Source organism: Syngnathus typhle, linkage group LG11 (genome assembly GCF_033458585.1).
Source record: "Syngnathus typhle isolate RoL2023-S1 ecotype Sweden linkage group LG11, RoL_Styp_1.0, whole genome shotgun sequence".
NCBI classification, from domain to species: domain Eukaryota; kingdom Metazoa; phylum Chordata; class Actinopteri; order Syngnathiformes; family Syngnathidae; genus Syngnathus; species Syngnathus typhle.
The window spans coordinates 10,586,245-10,610,348 of NC_083748.1; the positions used below are offsets into that span (position 1 = coordinate 10,586,245).

A 24,104-nucleotide genomic window follows, 5' to 3' on the forward strand; every position below is an offset into this window, starting at 1 on the left:
CCAAATGAATATTAGATGCAAAACTTGAGTAAAGACCACATTTTCGAACGTGAGTTATTGGTAGGATTGGAACTCGTATCCCCTAATTATATATGAGCTGTTTGCAAAATTGTGAAAATCTAGAGATTGAACATGAGTGCTGTGCAGGCTGTGTAGCTGTTTGCAGGTAAACCTATTTGAATACAATAATGATTATAAGCCTATCTCCTGTCCTTTCAAACTGTTATCTCCTGTCCTTTCAAAGTAGCAGGAGAGAATGAGGAGGGGGGGATGGAATTAAGTGTCTCACACTCACCAAGGGGGAAGGTCAGTTTTGCATGTTTTGTTGGGGGATGGGGCACAAACAGGGGCCTCATGGCCCCTCTGTGGCTCTCTGAGGAATGTAATTGACTCTCTCTCTCTCTCTCTCTCTCTCTCTCTCTCTCTCTCTCTCTCTCTCTCTCTCTCTCTCTCTATCTATCTATCTATCTCTCGTTTTCTCTCTCTAGTAAGTATATATGAACAACATAAAACCCTACAGTAAAAAAAAAAAAAAAAAAAAACATTTTACTTATTGACTTTTGCATCTCACGGTTTGAGCAAATAGTTATTAATTAAGGGGGGAACTCAGATAATAGGCACCAGTCATTTGTGGAATAATCAATACATAATCAAGCGGCCCGGCAAGACATGAAGAACTGTCCATATGGTTGCTACTTGCCAAACATTATCAGAATAGCAGAGGTCAGATAATGCCAAGCCTGACTGTTGTACAATTGTGCAATGAATGACATTGAACTTCACTGATTTACCATCACTTTGATTTTATTTTAATCTTCACCTTCCTCAATAAATAAAAAAATAAATACATTTATGCACAAAACACTTTTTTGTCTTGCATGTGTGTGATGAGTCACTGGTCCGAGAATTATTCACATGCCAAACTGACATATTTTTAGCATCCAGAAGGGGCAGGTGTTACGCAATCGTGATTTTATTATTTGTTTTATATATAAATACACAGGCGACGTTAAATTTGCTTCAAGCACCAGTTACACGCAAATCCATTAGATTTTGTATGCCAGAGAGAGAGAGAGAGAGAGAGAGAGAGAGAGAGAGAGAGAGAGAGAGAGAGAGAGAGAGAGAGAGAGAGAGAGAGAGAGAGAGAGAGAGAAATGAAGTTACCGTAGAAATCATAGTCTGAAAATGTATTCCAGTAACCCTGACATTGCCAAGGTCTCCTATCATGATAACGCGTGATTGAACCTGCCTTACCGACCCGCTATAAATACATATTTAAACCCCTACTTATAATATCTACCGGTGCAAATCATATCATCTTATTGTGTGTACGTGTCGAGAAAGTCGTGATTTCTGCGGCGTGCAAAGGCAAAACAACTCCATTTCCCAGAATGCAATGTGGCTCTGCCCACAAGCTGGCTCTCCGTCTGGGAGTGTTTCCCATTTAAACAAACACGGTCCTTCCGAAGATGGCGGAGAGTTTGTAGAGATGGAAAAGAAACTGCTTTTTCAATGAAAACGTCGACGCCGGTGAGTTCATTCGGAATAGTTTTACCATCATCAGCGAGCCACTTTCGAACCCTGTTGCTATCGCGCGTTCGACTGTGAACGTTTGTCACACGGGCAGTCGGTGTAGCCCCGTTTCCGAAGCAGACTACAGTCCCTAAGCTGCCGTGATACAACGAAGCCAGCCACCTTTGCATTCACAATTATTTGCTTTTATCTGCCAAATCATTTCTACTTCGAATACATCGATTGCTGCCCTCGTTTTCAATGAGGAATTCCTTCCTGTCTTTTTTGCACGCGCGGTCCGTGTACAAACTTTAGCGTATAAGATGTCTTGTTCACCGGGTGCAATACGATCGGTGGCGATACTCACCGTTGCGTTCATGTGTGGGACATTCTTGTGTTCGGTTATTGTTTATCTCTGCTTGACATTTTACACATCACATCGGGGTGGCTTCAGTATTTTTAGCCGGCCAGACAGCTTGTCATGTTTTTTTAGTCGAACGGGAGAAACTGTCCACTCACACAGCTTGGTACACATCAGTTAGGTTGTAATGTGTTATAAACTGACTAGCTGTATTGTTTATTTGTTGACTGGTCCAATATCACCCCACATACGCGAACGGTACTCCTGTCGCAGTTTTACGACTAAAATTAATCAAATGCATACATTCATGGCAGAAAATGAAGTAGGACTCATTTGTCGTTTTTAAAAATCACCACTGGGTCACTTGTCCCCAGAGCTGGCAAGCAAACTTGATCTGGCTCAGCTGGATTCCAAAGCATCTGTAATTTATTATTTGCTTGGCTTCGCTGAAATTGCACATGCCATGAGTGTAATAGTTGGCATAACGGCTCGTCATGTTGGTTTGAATTGCTGCTAAATCACACGTAGAAGGACATTTTGTTGTATATGGAGAGCAGGAGAGGATGTGTCTCGGTGCAGGGGGGGGATTAAAGATTTCAGGTGGACGGACGTGCAGCGTTGAGGGTCCCCCCCCACCCCCAAATAAAAACAAGAAATTGTGCTAACTTACTTATTTGTTCTTGCTGTACATTGCATCCAAGTACATTAAAATAAATGACACACGTGGAATCATTCCACTTTCATTTTGTTCACAAGGAAGTCCACATGCATTTTAACAATTGTTTTGAAAATCGAGATTTTGAATTGGATAGCGGGCGGGCACTTGTTGCTCCGGTTTTAAACATGGCACTAGAGGTATTTATCAATTTATGGCACAAAAAACGTCCCCCGACTGAGTATCCAAGCAGCCCTCCGCCAAGTTCACTCGGAGTAACATTGACTGCAGTTATGTGTCTTGCTTAATGCTGCTGACAGGAGGTGTAAACATATACGAGGCCAAATATTTGTGTTTGTGTGCACGTGTGTCAAAGCATCTAAGGTCTTGTCATTCTACTTTCGCTCTCTTTGCCTGCTCAATTTGCGCACGTTTCCCCGGAATCAAATAACATTTAAAGCACTGCCGTAAATTTGCTCCTCTCTTGCAGAAAATGCCCTGCTTATGTAAGTCAATGCAGAAAGTCTGCGTATAGCTGCGCTATATCAATAATGCAGGCATTTCAATTGTGTCGAGCTTGGAAATGAGGAACAATGTCCCTGAGAGGGGATTTGCCGTTCATTTTGAAACTGACGCAATGTCATTACTCATGCCCACATACGTGGTATTTTCGAAAGTGGCAAAATGATCACTGTGGGAATGCTTCTGCTCATATTCTTGGTAAATGGAGCCCCCTGTCCCCCATTCTCTGTCCTTTTATCTGGCGCTTTCTTTCTCCCTCACACAGGGTGTCAGGCTGTGTTAACAATGAATCAATCTTTGGGGGCATTCTTTGACTGCAGATGGGGTGAAGAAGTGAGCGGGATGCACGGCTTTGGCTCTTTGTCTGTCAGCCCCTGTGCTCTCAATAATTCATTAACTTATCACGTTTTCTCATGAGAGCCACAAAAGTCTGTCGACAGGGTTCAACTTCTTTGCTTACATCACGCCATTCGGTTTATCTTCTTAAAATGCTCAAATTGAGTTCACTCGTGTTGTTTGATATTCTTCTAGGTTGCCTGTTCATATTATGCAGTGATTCCTGAAGTGAAACTCTGATCATCGTTAACTGCGGTTTTGTAAGTGTATGTTTCCAAGTTTGAGCGCTATCAGCAAGGAGGTCATTAAAACAAGGGCAGAGCCTTCCACGTAGGTGTGGCGGCTCTATTTTCGATAGCCGGCTCCAATTTGCTTCTGTCAAACTGCATTTTTGAATCTGTAGAATTCCTTCAGCGTTAGACCGCGTTCCTCAGCAGAGACCGAAAGACTGGGACAGAGATAAGCGCGATAACGCAAAGTTTCATTTCATGTAAATGCCAAGCTGCTGCGCGGAGGAGCCAAACATGATGCCGTTTTCTGTGTATTTGCGATGCTAATTGCTAGTCGCTAACTGGTAGGATGGAAAAACTTTCTAGCTCTGTACATCTTTTTTTTTTTTTTTTTACAAAGGGTTCATTGCGTTAACAGGGACTCCTTTAAAATAATAGAACCTGAGTTTATGCGTCAAAGTATAGACGTGAGCATTTTGATTGCAGTACGGCGATGTTTTCAACGATTTTGTTTATCTTAGTGCATGTACGCACACGATTGTCCCCCCCACAAGTGATTTCACTTTGGAAAGTCTGAAACACTGTCTGTCTTTATTCTCTGCTGGTGCCTGCCCCCTTCTCATTTTGCGTTTTTGTTTTCACTTCACTGACAAGTCACAGCCACTTGGTTTCCTGCTGCCGCTGCTGATTTCTGCCACTCTTTTCTTCACTATTTGGGCTACGATCCTAAAAACCTTTTGGTGTCTCATATTGAAGTAGAATTGATTTTCAAAAAAATGACTTTGATGTTTTGGATTGGTTCTGCATCAATATAAAAATACCCCCCCCCCCCCCCCCCAGACCATGTTCAGCAGACTTGACCTTAAATTACCACAGTGCGGATGAGCCCGAGTCACAGTAGTCGTGACAACACGGCGCTGAAAGGAAAGCCTGATTGTATCCCCTAATTGAAATATGACTCCTTGCACTTTTTGTCAGGCGCAAGTACTGCGGGTTTTCGGAATTAGCCCAGCCGGATGGTCCGCCTGAATTGTTTCAAACTGTACGACTGCGTGTTCAGGGAAAACGCAAATTGTTTGCACGGTTGACATTTTGCCGTCACTACTTGCGTTCCTCAAAAGTTTTCTTTCACTTGTGAATCTTCAACAGGTAGCTTTGCTTCCTCTGCTTTCGTCCTCCCGGCTAAATATAGAAAACGGCCTAACAAGACAGGCGTGTTTCCACTGCTGAAACATTTCGCGCGACTTCGCCCAAACAAGTGCGGGTATGAGGAGAGCGCCTCATACCAGATTGTTCTTCGCGACTGCCGACTCTCGGAATTGAGTCTGACCAGGAGGTGTAGTTTGCACTCGGACTGTTTTTTTTAATGTTTCGTTTTGTCGCATCTCATCGATTCCCCTTATCTTCAACTCTGTGGTCATAGCCGAGCGTCAGGCAAGCCGAGCCATATGTGAGCCATGCACACGTCTCAAAGCCAAACGGGCAGCCTGAAGCAATCATTGCACCCAATTCCAGTTTATAACCGGCCAGGATTTGGAACCGTTAACTCTCCGTAGTCGTCGCTGATTGGACCAAGGCAAGAGTTTATTGGCAGAGGGGGTGCCAAGAGCTTTGTCCCCCTCCTCTCCTTGCCCTTCCTCTTTAACTTCAACTCTCCTTTAACTCCCGCCACCCCCCAAGCTAAAGAATGCTCATAAAATGAGTTCACCTGAACAAGCCAGTTGGGGGGGGGGGGGTCTCCCCGGCTCGACTTTTGTTACTATTGTAAAACCCGAGCAAGACCTTGTTTGTGTTTTGTTCACAAAGAAACGCTTTGGGGGAAGAGACCGAAAGAGCGACAAGTTTGGTTTGTCATAACTGCTACCAGATGCTCTCATTCGGCCTCCTTTTGGCAGAGAGGGAGCCGAGCGACGACGAGGGGAGAGAAACAGTCAAGAAAAATAGGCTGTCGTTTTGAGATGAACTTTTCAACTTTTCTTCCTCCTCTCTTTTTTTTTTTTTTTTCCCCCTGTAGTTTACCCGTTATTTTCAAGCAAACTCCGGACGAAAATGAACCGTTGCATTTGCACTCCCAGGCAGGTGACGATTTATGGCGCTCGGTGAGACTCTTGTTTTGATTTTGGAGTTACACTGGCAACTGCGGGACTTGAGTTTGCGGGTAGATGTGGAACCTCTCAGTCATTCGCAAGGTCATTGTCATGTAAACACGGTCTTAGTTTACAGCACTGTATTGTGCCTTGGACGCCGAGATGGTCAAAGCTCATCTTCACTACAACTATAGTAAAGGGTAGTGCAGTCTCATTTGTTTGTTTTGTTTTCCGGCAACCGCGCAGTTTGAAGCGAAAGGAATTTTGTAACTTTGTCATTTGGATTCAAATTAGTACTCAATTTTGCCCGGAGTGCTAATGTAAGTTCTCAAGTCAAAGCTCACAACGGGAAATCTGCGGCAATAGATTTGAACCAAACAGCATGTCTCCATTTTCTTTTGGCTTCTCCGTCCCTCTTGTCAGTGTCTGAAAGGGCCCGGCGAATAATAGTGAATGATGACATTGTACGGCCCATCTTGAAAAAGTCCCGTTTCTGGCCCGATTGAACAGTTCATAGACCGGAATCGTTTTGGTCCGTCTACGATGTTTTGTTTGAACGCTAACACCATTTAAGGCCATTTGATTGGTAAACTGACAACTGTGTTGTTTGACATTTTTACTTGCTTGCTCACCACCTAATAGAATCGTCAGCACAGACTTAGTCATACTTCAGATTGTGTCACAAAGTCAAAAACAAAAGCACCATTTTATGCACCAATAGGCGTGCACACGCGCGTGTTCCTCCGTCCGCGCAATCTCACCGCCTTTTTATTTTTGAACATTGAATCTTTCTCTCTGTGAACCAGCCCGTTAAAAGAAAAGGACGAAGACCGGGAGACGGAGCTGGGGCCTAGTGGTGAAACTGGCGTCAGACCATCTTTTGAGTACAATTCTTTGCAGGGGTCAGGGTTCACGCACGACAGTGTCGCGCCGCGATTGGCTGGGGAAAGGTGAAACGAAAACCACAGTAAACTTTTGACCCCGGCGCAGGAGCGCTGCAGGAACGCCCAGCCTCAGCTCTGGCATGGTGGAACAGAGCCCGCTCTCTTCCTGTGTTTACTCCACCAGTCCAACAGGAACGTGGGGGGAAGGGGGTGGAGAGCGCAGTGTGGGTGGAGAGAAAATGCACTGGGAGAGAGCGCCGCAGTCTGAAAATGACAACGTGAAATATGAACGCGCACACTTCTCAATCCAAGCAATTCCTCTCGGCTCAATATTGTTGTCTTTCTTTTTTTTTTTCTTCTTTCATTTTCACAACCGGCATCAAATATTCATAATGGCTGACACGTCTTCACTCTAAATGATCTGGGGCGGCATGAAATTTTTCATTTGCAGATGCAGCAGAGGTTTGCGTGATCACTCTCATCCAACGCTGGCTGCTCTGATAAAAGCCCAGTTAGCATTTCCACCATATTAGCTTGGTGCCATCACTGGGCTGCGTTTCGTTCTCTCTCCCATGTTCTCCTCGGTATCCACTTTACTATTAAACCGGTGTGGAGCGTTTAAGAAAAAGATTGCTTGATTAGCTTATAACAGTACAGTAGCATTTTTTTAAGTTCTGCGGTTGAATCACAGTCCATGTGGGTCCTGTCCTGTTTCTTTCTTTTCTTTGTCAGCATGAATGATGGATAGTTGTGTGACACACACACATGCGCACAGTTGAATCTTCAATCTCTTTGTTTCCACCTTCAATTCTACCCCCAGTTTTTTTTTCTGAACGTCGTATTTTTCGTGAGAAAATTGAAAGATGCTTACCAGCAGCATGTTTGCTGGCTTTTTTTTTTTCTGTAAAAAAAATGCTTACATGAAAGCAGTTTCCTTTCGCTTTGAAATATCCCCCCCCCCCCCCTCCCTTGCTGCTGTCATCCGTCGACTTTGCACTTCCAGAGAGGAAAGCGCAAACACAAGGAGGACAAATAACTCTTCTTTCCAAACACGGTATTTGCTTTTGCCACTATGAATACTAAATATCAGCAGCATTGGAATTGATCTAGCGCACCGATCATTTCTACCACTTGTGTTACACTTTCTGCTTCAAAGCAATGTTTAACCATATTGGCAAGGCCTTGCCATTTTTGTCCGCGTACGAGGGTCAAGTTCTCGAATGCAATTTGTTTGTGATCGTTCTGCCGCTGACTTGCATGTAAGCAGGGAGTGATTTTGGATTTCCTTTTTCTACCTGAGGTCCCAAGAGCAGTGGAGATCTTGTCTGAAGTGAAATCCAACTATCATGTTTGGTTTTTGTATTGTCCTTTTCCCCCCCCCCCCCCCCCCCTCTCTCAATGTGGAGGAAGTCGCCGTTGAGCACAGGATGGCCTGAAACAAAAGTCCACCGCAAAAGACTCTGCTGAGCCACTCTTGCTTACCTCTGCTGCGTGGTGGTGCCAGTTTCCAATAAATTGGCGGTGATTTTGTGAGGTTGCAATTGCGTGTTTGTGTGCGTGCGCCCCAGTTTGTTTAGGGTGTGTCCGTGTTTATTGTTGGCCCACAAGTCATTGTCTTGGAGAGCTCAAGTTTCAGGCTTTTAGTTCCGCTGAGCAGGAATGTCCTCTTCACTATTCTGGTACTGACTGCGTGACACTGCTGCTCTTCTGAACTCTGCAGCAGTAGCACAGCCAGTTCAGCTACAAGGTTTAAATTGGGGGGCGGGAATCTGAAGTGGAAACAAGTCAGTTTTATTTCAGAAGATTCAGTTATTATCCTGCAAAACAAGTAACACTAGTTGTGCTGACAAAGGGGAAAAAATTTTAAAAAAGAATGCTTTGTGACGCGTGAGTGCTATGAAGCTAGCAGAGAAACCTTTATTGTGTCATGTGTAGAAAATGAAGTGGCAATTTGCATACAGGAAATGTGCTTACTATGCCGGTCGACTTTTTCCCTGAGATTTAAATTGTGGCACGAGTGCAAAAGATGGCACAAATAGTTCAGCGGTTAAGTGCGTGTTCTTCCTGCTCAATTATTTAGCGGTGGCATGAGCTCAGCAACAGCTCGAGGTTCAGGAATCATTTGGTTTGTGCTGAAGCAACACGCATTGAAGCGTTATACGAGTACTGTGGGCCCACACATACTGGAGGTTTAGCTTTTTAGTCACAGATTTATTTTTTTTATTATTACCAATCTTTTTTTATTTTTTTTATGGGTGGGGTCCAAAAGGTTTTTCTGTGTTCTTTTAAATATATTTTGTGAGTACACAGTATACTGAAAACTAACAACAGAATTTGATTACACAAACCAAGGTACATTGCAATTGGGAATTTGTTGCTCATTTATTCAACCCGAGTTGTCAACTATTTATGCTTACCAAACTCGTTTTGGTGACAAACCCAAATGACCGCAAACAACTGGCCCGATAGAGGCAGTATGTAAATTGGGTGGATGAAATGGCAGTGGGCACACTTCCAGGAAAGGGAAGTGATGACGCAGTGGAACAAGCTGAGCAACCAAGCAAACAGGATGCAACTTACTGTGGCTTTCTCGCTAAATTTGAAAAATTATTTTATCCCAATGAATTTCTGTCACGCAAAACCATACAAAGGTTACATTTGAGAATTGTGTCTACTTTTTCAGGCCATGTCAGCACATTGAAGTTGCCCAGGGAACCGGATGGATCTTGACTGGGGAGTTTACACACCAAGGTGAGAATATGTTAAAAAATAAAATAAAATAAATACAAATGAACTGGCAGACTAAATACAAGCTGATTAATACCAGTAGACAAACTGATTGGATACATTTTTGCCTGTCTCCTAGCTGCCATGTATCGTGTTGTTGTTAAAAACGTGTTAAAACTTGTTTCCTTGCAACGCGAATGAAAAGCCACAACCTACTATGTAATGCTCGCTTCTAAGAAAGGCTCCTAGCTTCTTCTCGTTCTCTTTGTTCCATTGTGTGATGCCGTCTGTAGGTTGATGTCATCTTTCTTTCTCCATTGCTGGAGAGGTGAGCCCCAGGGCAGAAATCAGGAAGGAAGAAAGTAAGACGGGAGTTTAGCCCAAGGCAGCAAGTCATAGTGGAGCAAAGCAAGGGAAATTAGTCTTGGGCCTATGAAAAGGTAGACAGAAATAAAGATTTATACGTAGTGTGAGAGCGTGAGGTTTACTTGTGTGAATCTGCGGTAGAAGTAGTCGTGGTGGTGGGTGACCTAGCTGCATGTTCTAGCCTGCAAGTGTGGAGCTGGAGTTGCATAATTGCTCTCATCCGTTTTCCACTTTTCGACTCGGGAATGAGCTCACTCCTTTTGTGCTGAAAGACGGCTTGTTCCTGTGCGTTTATAGCCCACCGAGGATAGGACGAAATTTTGTATATGTCGGCGGGGATAGGAAGGAGGAGTGTGACCCTTGCGGACTGGGGAACAAGGTTGCGAACCGTGGGGGGGGGGGGGGGGTTCAGAATTAGGGCAGAGCGATAGAAATGAATTCAGAGCAGAGTCACCAGATCATTCTTTGCATCTCAGCGAGCCAAAAGATCAGTTGGGTTTTTCCCCTTGCCACTGCGCTCTATTGCAAATGTGACAGTGTGATCGTTGACCTGCCCTTATGAGGAAAAATGCTGAGTAAATATAAAAATACTGAGCTGAATAGTATACTCTGGCAAGGGAGAGAAGGGAGGGATTGTCTGAGGATGATGGCGTGCAGAGAAAGAGCAGTTGGAGGGAAGAATGGATGTAGCCAAGTGGTGCAAAGCTAAGTCAATAAAATGCATCAAAGGGATATTTGCTAGTCCCTGAAATGCTGAAGACCAGGTCTACGTTACATGAGATTGAGAAATGTGTGCCTTTTTTTGTTTTGTTTTGTTGTTGCTCATATAGTCCTGCAGAGTAGCGTGCCTGACTCGCTCCTAGCATTCGTCTCTCTTACCCGCTGTGTTGCGGCATGCCTGAGCGTGTACGTGTACTCCAAAGGGTTTGTATAGCAGTAGCAGCAGCAGCAGCATGTATATGTGGAGCGAGCGAGCGAGCGGTGGTGCCCTTCTCGCGGGCAATCTGGCTGAACGCACGATGACCCATCTCCCCCGAGGCTTCAAATCACCACATCATCGTCAGTCGCTCCTCGCAGTGGAACAGATGAGATTTCGTTCCCATCAAGAACCAAGGCTGCTTTTTACTAACTGGATAGTCTCCCCCCATAAATCAGGAGGAATCTGCTCTTCCCATGGAAGTCATTTCATTTATAACCTCAGTTGCTTGGGGAGTTTGTTGTTGTTTTTTTCGCCCCCCCCCCCCCCCCCCCCCCCCTTTTACCTCAACTTGACACCAGGCTTCCAAGGTTTGCCTGAGGTTTGTCATATTTTCTCCTGACATCACAGGACACTTCTCCTTTGATCAGATTGTACAAGTGCACGTAAAACACACTCCCAGCTCATTCGGCGTTTGATTTATTGAACCCTTTTGTTTGCGAGCGGACCCGCGCTAAGACGCCTGCTTGTAAATTTCCAGGTGCTGATATGCTCTGACGATGAGTGGCATAGGAGACAACTCGTTGGAGCCGCTGTGCTCGGACCGCAAACGGAAACTGTCCACCTGCGACACGCCGGGCATCGGGTGAGTGCTTTGGCGTTTCGGGAGCGATTTGAATTTGTTGGCGAGCGCTTCGGGTACTACGGTTCTGTTTGTGCCGCCTTGCAACTATCTGAGCAGTTTACTGCGCCGACTGACGGGGTGGCGAGGTTGTCTTGGCAACATGTCTAATCCACTCGGCGCCCCGGCAGGTGTGACAAGCGTCGACGGGAACAGGAGACCAAGTACATCGAGGAGCTGGCTGAGCTCATCTCCGCTAACCTCTCTAACATTGATAGCTTCAACGTGAAGCCTGACAAATGTGCAATTCTCAAGGAGACTGTGCGGCAGATCCGACAAATCAAAGAGCAAGGTACGGGCTGAGCGCACGCGGCGGCGGCGGCGGCGGCGGCAGCGGCGGCGCGCTATGCAATTTGTATCGTCCTTATTTGCCTTTGGAGAATTGAAAGTGAATATGGTTGGGAAAGATCGAATAGCCTCCTGCAGAGCAGATGATGCTGGTGATGAAGTGGCGCTTTTGGTTCAGGGCCAGGCCTCACTCAGATCCACAGCCAGTTTGGCTGTGTCATCGGGGTGAAATGAACACCAGTAATTGAGACCAATGCTCGGTGGTCATGGCTCAAGGCTGTCAGAGATAAACCCCGCCTCCCATCGGAGAAGAATGATGCGCTGGAATCTCTCCGAGCCATTTTCAGGGGAGATTTTGCAAATTTGAAATAGTTTTGCTTCAACAAATCTTTTCCTCCTCCTCACCCTCTATCCCCTCAGAAAGTGTCGCTCATCTTCCCAATCACACATAACTGCTTAAGTGCCAACGGATATTTATTCCAAGGTTATTCTATTTTGTGTCTTAGCCCCAGCGATAGCCCTACCATATTGAGGGCTGTCGAACAAAGTCTCAGACACATGCTGAATTTAAAAATAGAAAGGTATGTTAAGGATGCCTATGTGGCTCGTGCTGCCACCTGGCGGTGAGACGAAGATATCGCATTGTATTGTAATCAATAGATAAAGCTTTAAATTCCTCTTAAACTTTCAAGTGTAAGAGATGACTGTAAATGGCGGTTTTGGTTCATAGTGGCTGCACAATGTCTTTTTAGGTAAAAACTACTGCAGTGCTGATGATGTCCAGAAGGCGGATGTGTCTTCTACTGGTCAAGGGGTCATTGACAAAGACCACCTGGGACCCCTGCTTTTACAGGTCAGTTCCTTACCCGGGCCAAAAAATCCATCACCTCTTGTCAATGTCCTCTTTGCAAGTCAAAGTTTGTACGTTCCTAATTCTCCACTTCTTGTTGTTTCCAGGCTCTCGACGGGTTCCTTTTTGTGGTGAACCGAGAAGGAAGCATCGTATTTGTGTCCGACAATGTGACACAATACCTTCTGTACAAACAGGAGGAGCTCATCAACACCAGCGTGTACAACATCATTCATGATGATGACCGGGAGGCGTTCCACAAAAACCTCCCCAAATCTACCGGTGAGATACGAATTACACATGAGCGAGTATGATGGAGCGAAACATCTGACGGATCCGGAAACACAATTCCAAAAATGTTAGCGTGGTCACTCACAAGCTGTTTTTAAATCACCCGTCGCAGTTCCAAATGGGGCATCTTGGGCGGGAGAGGCACCCAGACAGAAGAGCCATACGTTCAACTGTCGCATGTTGGTTAACTCGGTCCACGGTCAAAGTCACGGGTTGGCAGAAGACAGGCCCACTGGACAGCGCTACGAGACCATGCAGTGTTTTGCTCTCACTCAGCCCCGGGCCATGATGGAGGAAGGGGAAGGTATCTAAATCCAACGTCCCGTCCCGCAAAGCCTTGACTTGACCCAGATGAAGTTACGGCATGTGATGTCATTGTCTCTTTCTTCAGATCTACAGTCATGTATGATATGCGTGGCCCGACGCATCACAGCACTGGAGAGGACCGAGCGCTTTAGCACACGCCACGAGCTGTCTGGTAAGGTTGCTTGTCTTTCTTCCCGACGCGGCGCAAATGTGACATGGCATAACGGAAAATACGACCGCTAATTTTTTGACATGTGAAATCCTAGGTAAACTCATTGAAATTGAGCAGCATAGCACTCTTCACACCACAATGCGTCCCGGTTGGGAGGACCTGGTGCGCCGCTGCATCCAGATGTTCCTGAGTCGAAGCGATGGCCAACCGTGGTCTTACAAACGTCACTATCAAGAGGGTTTGTGTTCCTACGCGCGCGCCTTCATTCCGACAGTATGCCAGTCGGCTTTGTAAATCCTTTTCCTCGCTCCATTTCACGACAGCTTTCCACAATGGCCATGCGGAGACGCCACTCTACCGCTTCTCCCTCGCTGACGGCACGCCCGTCACAGCCCAGACTCGCAGTGACCTCTGCAGGAATCCCAACACCAACGAACCACATTCGTTTCTCTCCACTCATTTGCTTCAGAGGTGAAAGTGACATTGCGTTTTGGATTGAACCGCACGGGTTGTCTCACCGTAGTTTTTCCGTCATCTTTCAGAGAGCAGAATAGCTATCGTGGAAACCAAGTAGGAGGCACGAGGCCTCCAAGCATGGCTGTGAACAATCCCAACCAGCAGATGAACATGGCGTCTGGCGGAGGCATGAACATGGCTTACGGCATGGCCGACCAAGGGAACGTGTCCCAAAGAGGGGCGCCCCAGTACACTGGGGGCAACCGCATGAATCCAATGAACCCCATGCATCAAATGAACAACATGGGTCCGATCAATTCCATGAACAGCATGAACCAAATGGGGCAGATGAATCAGATGGGCCACCACGGGATGCATCACCAGCATCAGCACCAACATCAACAGATGGCTCCGTTCCACGGGGGCGGATCTGGAGGCGGAGGATACGGGATGGGAATGACCAGTCCCCCGCAGGCCAGTCCGGGTATAAACGGTCCCCCGCACAATGTCATGGGTTCACCCCGAGTCAGGGGAAGTCCCAAGATGGGCGCCAGCCCCTTCTCTCCTGGAGGTACGAACCACAATCTCATACGCTTTCAGAATTGTAATTGTCGCACATTTATCGAGCTCATGTGCTCTCTTTGCGGCGGCGTTCGTAGGTCTGAATTCTCCCATGGGCTCCAGCCACCCGACTAACTCAGGAGGCGGGACCACAAATTTCTCCAGCAGCTCCTTGAATGCTCTGCAAGCCATCAGTGAGGGTGTGGGCAATCCGTTGTCCTCCCCCCTCACTTCCCCGAGCACGCACAAGCCTGACAGCTCGCCGAGCATCAATTCCACCAACCAGGTTCCAGGAGGACCCTGCAAATCCAGCCTCCCATCCCACTGCGACTCAAAGAGCCCAGCGAGCTCACTGGCGCCGCCGGCGGGGGAGCAGCATCCTCGCGCCCCCTCAAGCGAGTGCGCTTCGGACAAACCGGACAGTCAAGCGAGCAGGGAGGCGGGACCAAACATGGCCGCCGAATCTCATCGTCGGGTGCCCGACAAAAGCCACAAGAAGCTTTTGCAGCTCCTCACATCCCCAACAGATGAGCTTGCGCTAGCGAAGCACCCTCCGAGCTCCGGGCCTACTTCCACCCCAGATGTCAAAGACGGAACCACCGGCGTTACCAGCCCTTCGTCCTCCATCGGTGTGTCCTCCTCTACGGGCGCAGTGTCCTCTTCTGGCAGCGCGGGGCATTTCACGAGTCAGTCACTTCAAGAGAAGCACAAGATTCTCCACAAGCTCCTGAAGAATGGGAACACTCCGGATGAGGTGGCCCGCATCACAGCGGAAGCCACCGGCAAGAGCAGCTTGGAGTCCGGCACATCTGAGGCGGGATCCGCGGCTGCCGGAGCGGTTCGGGCATCCGAATCCAAGCAGGAGCAGCACAGTCCTAAGAAGGAGATTTCCCAAGCGCTCCGTCACTACTTCCTCAATAAGGATGACTCGAAAGAGGGAGTTGATATCAAGCCAAAGCTGGAGGAGCTGGAGGGGAGGGGAGCTCTGGGGTCAGGGGTCTCAAGCTCAGGGAGCTACTCAATGGATGCCATGGTCAAGCTGGAGCCGTCCGATGAGGTGTGCAGTAATAGCTTCAGAGCATTTGTCAGTGCAAGAAGCATTTTTGTTCTGCTTACCATTCCTCATATCAATGATTCAGGTCGAGACCCTGGAGACCATCCTTGGAACAAGAAATGTTTCTGGTTTCTTCCCTGAGCCCGATTCCAGATCAGGAAAAGAAGTCGGAAACAAACAGGGAATCATGCCTGACGGTTTACTTGGTAAGCCAAAGATCTTTTTGGTTGAAATTGTCGTGTATTTTGAACAATGAGCCTCAGTGGTTTTTTGTTTTGTTTTTTAGAAGGAGATCGAGGCACCGCAACTCCAGGTCAGCGAGGCCCCTGTCAAAGAGCGTTGTCTGTGGATGCCAAGCCGATAGGTGGCGAAGTGCCAGTGGGCGTCGGCTTGGCTGGAAGAAGAAACGTCCTCTGTCCATCACTCATCAAACAAGAGAACATGGATGCTCCCATTCGTCCTGGGGGGGTTCCGAACGGCTTTCCCGGAGCCGCTGGAGGCTGTCCGCCAAGAGGCCATCCAACAAGTAAAATCTTATTAATTAGCATTCCCCAAAACCGTTATTTCTCGTAACCTGCTGCCTCCGAGACAGTATTTGCCGTGCGACTAAGTTTTCTTATTGACTCCCGCAATCAGGAGGCATGCTCAGAGGGACGGGGATGCCTCAACGTCCTCCAATGGCAGGGCCGGGTGAATGGGTCATGCAAAGGTCCAACAGTAGCTCAATGACAGGACCGGGTCACCCGGGCATGGTTCGCTCCGGTCCAATGGGCGGACCCATGATCAACCGCTCCAACAGCGTACCGGCAAACACGAGGTCAATCCTGCAGCAGCAACTTATGGAGATGGGTATGTTTGACAAATGATTGTAAGCATATGTGCATTTTTCATGGTTTCATGTGATTAATATTTTCACTGCCCCGCTGTAGGAACCAATGAAGGCAATATGAGTATGAGCCCATTTGGCGGCCACGGCCCCACACCTCGGTCCCCCTCTTGGCCAGACTCTGCCAGGGGGATTGAAAGATCACAAAATAACACAAACAGGTAAACATAACACAAGCCTTTTCCCGGTCCAGTCTAACCATTGATTGTAGGTAGGCTATGGCCGACTGTTTCGAACGCCCAGTGATCAGAGGAGTGAGTTTGCATCTTTTTTTGTGACAGGGAACAGTTTGGCAACACCCTAGAGGACCTTCTCGGGCCCCTGGCTAGCAGTGAGGGACAAAGTGATGAGCGGGCACTTCTGGATCAGCTGGACTCTCTGCTGAACACTGCCGACGTCATTGCTTTGCAGGAAATAGACCGAGCCCTGGGTATCCCTGAAATAGTTGGCCAGGTATGGGCGGGTCCTGTGAAGGATTATTTGAACTGTAATGAAAAATAGGAATTTATTGTCATTTGTAATGCAACGCTGGTTTTCATTCAGTCTTAGTTATGTAGAGGCTTCATGGTTTCGGTACCAAAATTGTACTTTTGAAACCCGCTTCGTCACTCCGCATTTCTCTCTTCTCTACCTTAGAACCATGGCCCCGAGGGTCATCCTCAGGCCCAGGATCCAGGACAGTCTCAATCTGTCCCACCGGAACCTTTCACAGGGCCAGACTCGAGCATGGGCCTGGAGCAGAAGCCCATGTACGGCCAAGGGTATCCCGGGCCCCCGGGACCGGCCTCGATGAGCATGCAGCCTGGTTATGGCGGCGGCACGATACCGAGCCAACCTCCGGCAGGATTCAACCCCATGCTGAATCAAATGAGCCAGGGCGGAAGTTTCTCTGGAATGGGAGGGATGGCAGGTCTGGGCAACCCCCGTGCCAACATGATAAGACCTCGCATGATGACTGCCACCAAGCCTCTTCGACTGCAGCTACAGCAGAGGCTTCAAGGACCGCAGGTGATCACGCTTGCTTAGTAGTCTCTGAAATATTACCTAGGCAAAATTTTGGCAGGCAGCCAAAGGGTAGCTGTTGCGTAAACCTGAACCTAGGGTGGTGGTCTATAAGCACGACATCAGAAGTAATCAATCCTGGTAATGAATGATGCATGTTTTAAAAGTATCTCCTGTGACAGTTCATGAACCAGGCCCGGCAAGGCATGAAGATGGAAAGTGCTCCTGGAGGAAATCCCGCCATGCGCCCCGGCATGCGCCCCGGCATGCAACCGAGCATGCAACCGGGCATGCAGCCCGGTATGCGACCTGGCATGCAAGCCGGCATGCACCCGGGGATGAGTGGGCAGGTATGTCCTTTACATTCAATTCCCTATGGCAATTTTGCACCTGTTACAAAAGTCAGACTTGCATGACTTTCGTTTTTCTCAAGTCAGTCAGTGCATTTTGGTTTTTGTGTAGCCTGGTTTCCTGAACGCTCAGATGATGGCCCAGCGCAGCAGGGAAGTGATGACCGTGCAGATGAGGAGGCAGCGGATGCTGATGCTGATGCAGCAACAGCAACAACAGCAGCAGATGCAGGCGCAGGCGCAAGGGCCTGCTGCAGGATTCAGCCCGCCTCCAAATGTCACTGCACCGGGAGGAATGGACAGCACCATGGGAGGCCCTGGCATGAACCCGCCAGGACAGCAGGGATTCAACTATGGTGCTAACTACGGTGAGTCAAATGAGACAAAGACAAACTTGCTGAGGGTCTAACATGATCAAACTCATCTGCCAGTTATCTTATCCAGTCAAATTAAGTCTATGGGGTTGATGTCGAACGGGTGGACTGTTTTGCCACACCTGCAGGGATGAACCAACAAGGGGAGCAATCGTTCATGACTCCAAGTAGCAGCCCGCCGCAAAACATGATGACGGGCAGGATGGGAGGACCTGCTCAGAGCAACATGATGTCAGGAATGCAAGGAAATCCACAGGGAGGATCCATGTACCCGTCAGGAGACATGAAGGGCTGGCCGCAGGGTGGAATGCCACGCAAAAGGTATGTGCTGCCAATATCATAAGGAAGCTGCAAAAAGGAGACCGATACAGTATAGTCTAGATTTGTGAAACAATATTCAATTGTCCAAACTGTGACATAGGAGTTTCCAACACGTAGGCCTAGTAGACTACTGTATGTTAACGTTGGTCATGATGGTGATGCTTAAAACTTTGAAATTGGAGTGCAAAAGGTTTGAGTATATTTACGATGCAGGACTTAGCATTTATTTATTTGTATGTGCCCCGCAGCGCCTACCCCCAGCAACAGTTTCCACAGCAGGGAAACCAGAGCCAGTTTGGGAACATGATGATGAACAACTCCATTGGCAGACCCGGTGCGGTCGGCGGTGCCGGCTCGTCACAAATGGCCCAAATGCCGGGCCAGATGCAGAATCCAATGCAGGGCCAGATGCCAGGACCGATGCAGGGCCAGATGGGCATGAACCCCATGGGGATGGGGCGGATGCCAATGGGACCTGATCAGGTGCGCGACACTTTGCCTCTGCCCAACTTTGCCTACGTTTTACAACACATCTAATTGTCGCTGTTGTTTCCCCCCCCTGCTTCTCTCTGCAGAAGTTTTGCTGAGGACACAGCAGAACACGTATTGGGGGGGGGGGGGGGGCAGGGGTGTACACATACGCAAACAATATTCTCCAGCAATCAAGCATATGAGTGCGTGCGAGTGTACTGGACTTGGAGATGTCAGGCAGTGTTGAGCAAAAAATGGGGAGCAACGGTACAACTGGCTCTGTCTGCACTTTAGCTGGACGTTTCTATATGGGGGGGGGGGGGAAATGATTGATGCAATATTTCTTCATCTTTACAGCCTTACTAGAAATTTGATGCCTTCACAACTATGGATTTCTTTTTTCAATTTTTTTTAATTTTTATCATCATCTGGATGCACCTCATGTAAACGTCATTGGAAGCTATAAGCACAGTTTACTACGGTATGCGGATTGGAGCAATAATCTTTTTGTCTGAAAGTGAGCATCTCAACCTCTGTTTTAAGCAAACAAACGGTACTGCAGTATTAGATGTCTCAAACATCATGTGGGAATATGAATTGTAAATATTATACAAAATATATCAAACATGAATTTAAAGGCCTATTATTGCACACAGAATGATTGACTGGCTTGTTTTGGTTTTCGTTGTTTGTCCGGGAGGTCAAAAGCTGATTTGGTTGATTTGTGTATTATTATTTTTTTTTCCTAACAGCTTTCCAAATATTTACAGGTCTGATGGGACTTCCCCTTCCTTTATTCATGCCCCTTAAACGCTGTCATTTTTCTTTCTGTAAATTTGTGTTTCAAGTCCTAGCGAGGCACTTTTAATTGTGGCAAGGATCTGACGAAGTGAAAGTTTGAGCTTCCACGCTCACAAGTGGAGGTGCAATCTCTTTGGACTGTCAGTCACGTGAAGCTATTTTTTCGCTGGGTGACGCGCGAAACGACTCACTCCAGTGCAACGAGGATGTGAGCAGTTCAACACAACAACTCGCATTGTTCTCTTTCTGTGGGGTGCATTTATTTCATATGTTTATTTTAGCTATTTGGTCCTTTTCCTTTGGACTCTTCTTCTGCTCAGTCTACCTTTTCAACAAGCGCAATCCAAAGATATTTTTCCACATCTTTGTATAGTTTCTAAGGTTTCGGGTGTACATTTTTATGATATACATTATTTTATTCAGATGGTAAATGGGTACATATCATACATCTGTAAATGCATACGATGTTTATGGATTTTAGTCGGAAAGGGGGTTCGGAGCTCTGTGCAGAAAGGACAATGGAATCCCCCACTGAGTCATGTTTTTAAACACAAATAGGAAAAGTTGACTTCAAGACATATCAGTGGCTCAACTACAACTTCATTCTAAGCCCACATTTGATTACTTATGGGGAAAATAAACTTTGTAACGTTTGAATGAAGTGCAAAGCGACGCAAAAGATCATTGAGCTGTTTTCCTATCTTTGGGATACGAGTAGCTGTCATTTTACAAGGATGTATATTATAGTTTTTTTTCCAGTTAATGTTGATATTGATGTAAATACAAATTTCTATTTAAACACTTTGTGAACTTATGATTATCAGCAGCACATCAGCTGGTATAATTATGTTTACAAAATAAACAAACGAAACCACTACGTGCCAATTTATTGTGGAAGGATGTTTGGTTCACAGCTCGGTGAACTGGTGGTTAGCACATCTGCCTCACAGGCAAGAGGTTCTGGGTTTGAGTCAGGACAAACGGAAATAAAATGGACAGATGCAATATATATATTTTAATACTCACTACTCACTACTCTTCATATTGCTGTCTTCTGAAAAATCCCTGTTTTGCCCCTCCCATAGTTCCAACTGCTGAGTCATGTGCCGTTTCGAACCAACAGGGGGCAATGTTGCTATGTACAATACAACCCACTACGCAGGACATACAGAGCGCTCCTGATGTTTGACTGCAATACTCCAAAATGACCGCTAGAGGGTGCTACTGGTTTCCAAAAGTGGCTTGTTATTGAAAGGCAACGCTGCAATCGCTTGTCATATTCATCTATACAAGACTAATCTTTTCGGAATGCTGTGATTCTGATTCGTCTTAAAATAGTCGTGTATTTTCCTGATGTGCGCGTGCATGTATGTGACGTAGCAGATCTCAATCACGGGCTTGTAGTGTGGGAATTTATGCCATAGCGAGGGTGAATCCCTCTCCTCTCTCTCCTCTCTCTTTCTCCTCTCTCTCACTCTCCGCCTCTCTGTCTGTGTGTTGGCTCACTTCCCGGCCCATCTGTGGCTTGGCCTGCGGATTACTGTTTGTTAATGTTTCAATCAGCTGTGTGTTGAGGAATGTGGAGCTATTTAACCTGAACTTCCCCAGGTGTGCCGTGGCGCCGCTCAGTCTGGCCCGGCCGCCCTCCCCTCCCTTCCCTCCCCCTCGCCTCCTCCCTCCTCTCCCCCACCCCACCCCTGCCCTTGGCACAAAGCTATCGCACAAACACAATCACACGGCGCCCGGGCGGCCACGCCGGGCCCGCAGCTGCGCGCATCGCACCGCAGGGAAAATGGGAAAAACATTGCACCGGGGAGACAGAATAAATCTTACAAGCGATCTTCGAGCCAGAGCCTGTTTTTAACCCATGCTCCGTCACATGCTGATTTACAGCAGAACACATTGAAACAGCAACTTCTAGTGACGCCTGACTCAGGGAAACTACTTTTAGAGCTGACTGACGCTTTGTCATTGGACTTCAGGTCTCGTGAACTCCAGTAAAATGTCACAAAACAGGGCGTCCAAGAAACCTGCTATTTTGACATTCGAACATTTCGTTAGTCATTTTCACAGCAGATGGAAAATACGTTATAGAGCACACTTTCTTTTAGTTTCATCATCTACTGGTGATTGCTGTGATTAACACATAAAACTACACATGAGACCTGTGGAATTATAGTACCTGCCTGCAACCATCTTTGAGATGTTTTGGGTTTCTAAAGAAAAAAACAAACGGGTTAATCACAGGGTCACTCAGTATGTTTGGCACTTGTTAAATTTGTAGTCAAGTTACAGTTTTCATTCGATTTCTTTCAATTAAATGTAACTGAACGTAATTAGGATATCTCAGTTGTGAAAAAAAGTGGCAACAATACATGAAAAGTGAAATTAAATTCTGTCATGAACAAGTATAGTGACCCCGACAGTAACTTAAGGTAAATATCGCATTTAAGACAAATGTAGCAATAAATCTCATCCTGTAAAATGCACTGGGGCTTAAACAAGACAGAAATATATATAAATTTTATTTAGGGGAGCTTATAAGGCTATGTTTAATTTCTTTGCGCCTATTTTGAAGAAACGTCCTCAAACTACGTTGGGGTTATTGTGTTGGCCACCAGTCTCTTGGCTTTATGTTACCAATTGTAACACTCGGTAGCTTGACTTCTCAGGTTCTCTTGAGTGTGACAGCAGACTTTACATCATGCATTCCAACTGAGATTTGGCTCCAATAAGACTCATCACAGCGCCGTAATAGCCAAGTGTTAGTTTTCACACATGGATAAGGAATCACACTTTAAAGCCTCTTATGTGTGTCGAAGCAATAACATGCGCAGACAGACGAGTTAAAAAATAATTGTCTTGTTTTAATTAAAAAAACACAAATAACATGTACATTGTAAAAAAACAATATGTTCGCACATAATGTGGCATTGTAATATACAATACAGTTTGTTGCTCAGGAATCTGAGAATTAACAAAAATACAAATTTGTGGAATGATTTTTTGTTGTTCAGATAGTTTGCACAAGATACAAGAATGCAACAGCAGAAGCTTTGTAGAACATGTTCTTCTGGTTGCGCTGGACACTTCTGGTCTTGGTCCCAGTGGCCAGCCCAGTCTTCTGTGTAGCCCACCCAGCAGTTATTCTCTTTCTCTCGCTGGACCCTCTTGATGAATCGAGAGCCTTGGGTGACTTCTTGCTTTGACACTCTTCTCCAACGCGATAACGTCCACGCAACGCTTCTAGCTTTATTTTTCTCTGGGAGCGGGAACCGCACCCAGCTGCACTAACAGTTCAAAGTTTCTCGTGGATGGTGCGTGGGGACACCTTTGGAAAGCCTTGAGCTTCAGCTCAAGATGCTCCGTGAAACTCTTAGCGGCACATGATCCTGTCATCCGAACAGCCATTCTGCAAAAGGAAGACAGACTGTTAAGACACGAGCGACCACACGGAGAAGTTTCCACGCAAAACAAACAAAAAAAAGGTCACAGAGAAACGTCTAGAAATCATAATCACCTCTACGGCGATGCTGGCGAGCTCCGCGTTGAGCGCGGTGAGCGGCGTGCGCGCCTGCACGCCCCCGGGCTGGTGGTGGCTCCTCTCCGGCTCGTCCAGCTCCACTTGCAGATCCCAAATGTAGTCGATGACGTGCTGTAGGATCTCCACCTTGCTCGCCTTCTTGTTGGTGGGCAAGGTGGGCACGAGCTCCTTGAGCTTGCTGTAGCAGCTGTTCATGTCTTGCAGAAAGACGCTCATCTGCTCGTCCAGTAGCGGGATCTTGCACTTTGAGATGGCCAAACTCTGCTCGGATAAGCAGCGCACCATATCCTCGCTGCCTACTTTGCTCTTCAAGGCGCAAGTAGATCCAACGACTTTCATGTTGGGGAGAAGTTATCAGCTCGTACTTTCCTCACACACCAATTAAAATAGTAGGCGTGAGGCGTAAAGTTCCCCTTCGGATGATGCAGTAATGTAATGTTGACAGTTCGCAACGTCCACATGGACAGGCATCCCGGTTTATATAGCAAGCGCGCAGGGAGGGGGCGCGGCCTCGCCAGAGCTCAGCCAATAGCGTGTCGACCGTCGTATGAACGGGTTGGCCCGCGCTCACAATTTCGTCCAATCAGCGAGCACGCTTGGTTATCGGGGTTTCCAATCTGTTTGAGGGATGGCGTTACAAATGGAAACAAATGTGTGTCTTTTATGGCTAATATGTGGGAATCCAGCTGTCCGTTGCGAGGCTTGGGGACTCTGCAGGTGGAGATTGCCTGGGGGACAGTCACGGGGTGCTGCGGTGGGAGGACTGAATGAATGAATGAATGAATGCGCCGTGTTAATTAGGCTGCCACACATTTCGCCATTGTTGCTGGCGCTGCAGATGTGCACCGCTGTAGGCAGGCAGAGCCGCTCCAAGAAGCGAATTTGGATTATACTGGTCAAAAATCTCGTTTTTTGCTGGAGCACTTCAAGTTTCCATACTAATGCAATCATACTATAATATGTAATAAAGTAAGATACTTAATAATATGAATTAATGGTTAGGTTTAGCGGATGAGTTGATTTTTTTTAAGCAGACCTTTAATTATGATGCACGGTATATCCAGAAAGATTTTCTAAGTAAAATTTAAAAACGCAAAAT

At 46.8% G+C, this 24,104-nt stretch overlaps 2 protein-coding genes across 4 annotated transcripts; one reads left to right on the forward strand and one right to left on the reverse strand.

Annotated features, from left to right (window-relative positions):
• The first annotated feature begins 1,380 nt into the window (after positions 1–1,380).
• Positions 1,381–20,336, forward strand: ncoa3 (nuclear receptor coactivator 3). 3 transcript variants are annotated; one of them, XM_061292254.1, is made up of 23 exons: positions 1,381–1,530; positions 9,271–9,338; positions 11,138–11,242; positions 11,410–11,570; positions 12,319–12,419; positions 12,524–12,698; positions 12,820–13,011; positions 13,099–13,185; positions 13,280–13,423; positions 13,509–13,656; positions 13,728–14,212; positions 14,301–15,259; positions 15,342–15,462; positions 15,543–15,782; positions 15,893–16,105; positions 16,186–16,303; positions 16,424–16,595; positions 16,779–17,150; positions 17,327–17,494; positions 17,607–17,862; positions 17,997–18,189; positions 18,438–18,672; positions 18,765–20,336. In XM_061292254.1, exons 3-23 carry the CDS (start codon positions 11,157–11,159, stop codon positions 18,774–18,776), a joined length of 4,638 nt encoding a protein of 1,545 aa, XP_061148238.1. In that variant the 5' UTR covers positions 1,381–1,530; positions 9,271–9,338; positions 11,138–11,156; the 3' UTR covers positions 18,777–20,336. The 3 variants fall into 3 exon arrangements, with proteins under 3 accessions (XP_061148238.1, XP_061148239.1, XP_061148240.1); XM_061292255.1 differs by lacking the exon at positions 1,381–1,530 and adding an exon at positions 3,812–3,960; XM_061292256.1 differs by lacking the exon at positions 1,381–1,530 and adding an exon at positions 7,599–7,641.
• A 1,971-nt stretch (positions 20,337–22,307) lies between these two features.
• On the reverse strand, positions 22,308–23,474 carry id1 (inhibitor of DNA binding 1, HLH protein). The gene is made up of 2 exons (XM_061291533.1): positions 22,982–23,474; positions 22,308–22,873 (listed from the first exon to the last, which is right to left on the reverse strand). Exons 1-2 carry the CDS (start codon positions 23,342–23,344, stop codon positions 22,838–22,840), a joined length of 399 nt encoding a protein of 132 aa, XP_061147517.1. The 5' UTR covers positions 23,345–23,474; the 3' UTR covers positions 22,308–22,837.
• Between the last annotated feature and the right edge of the window lie 630 nt (positions 23,475–24,104).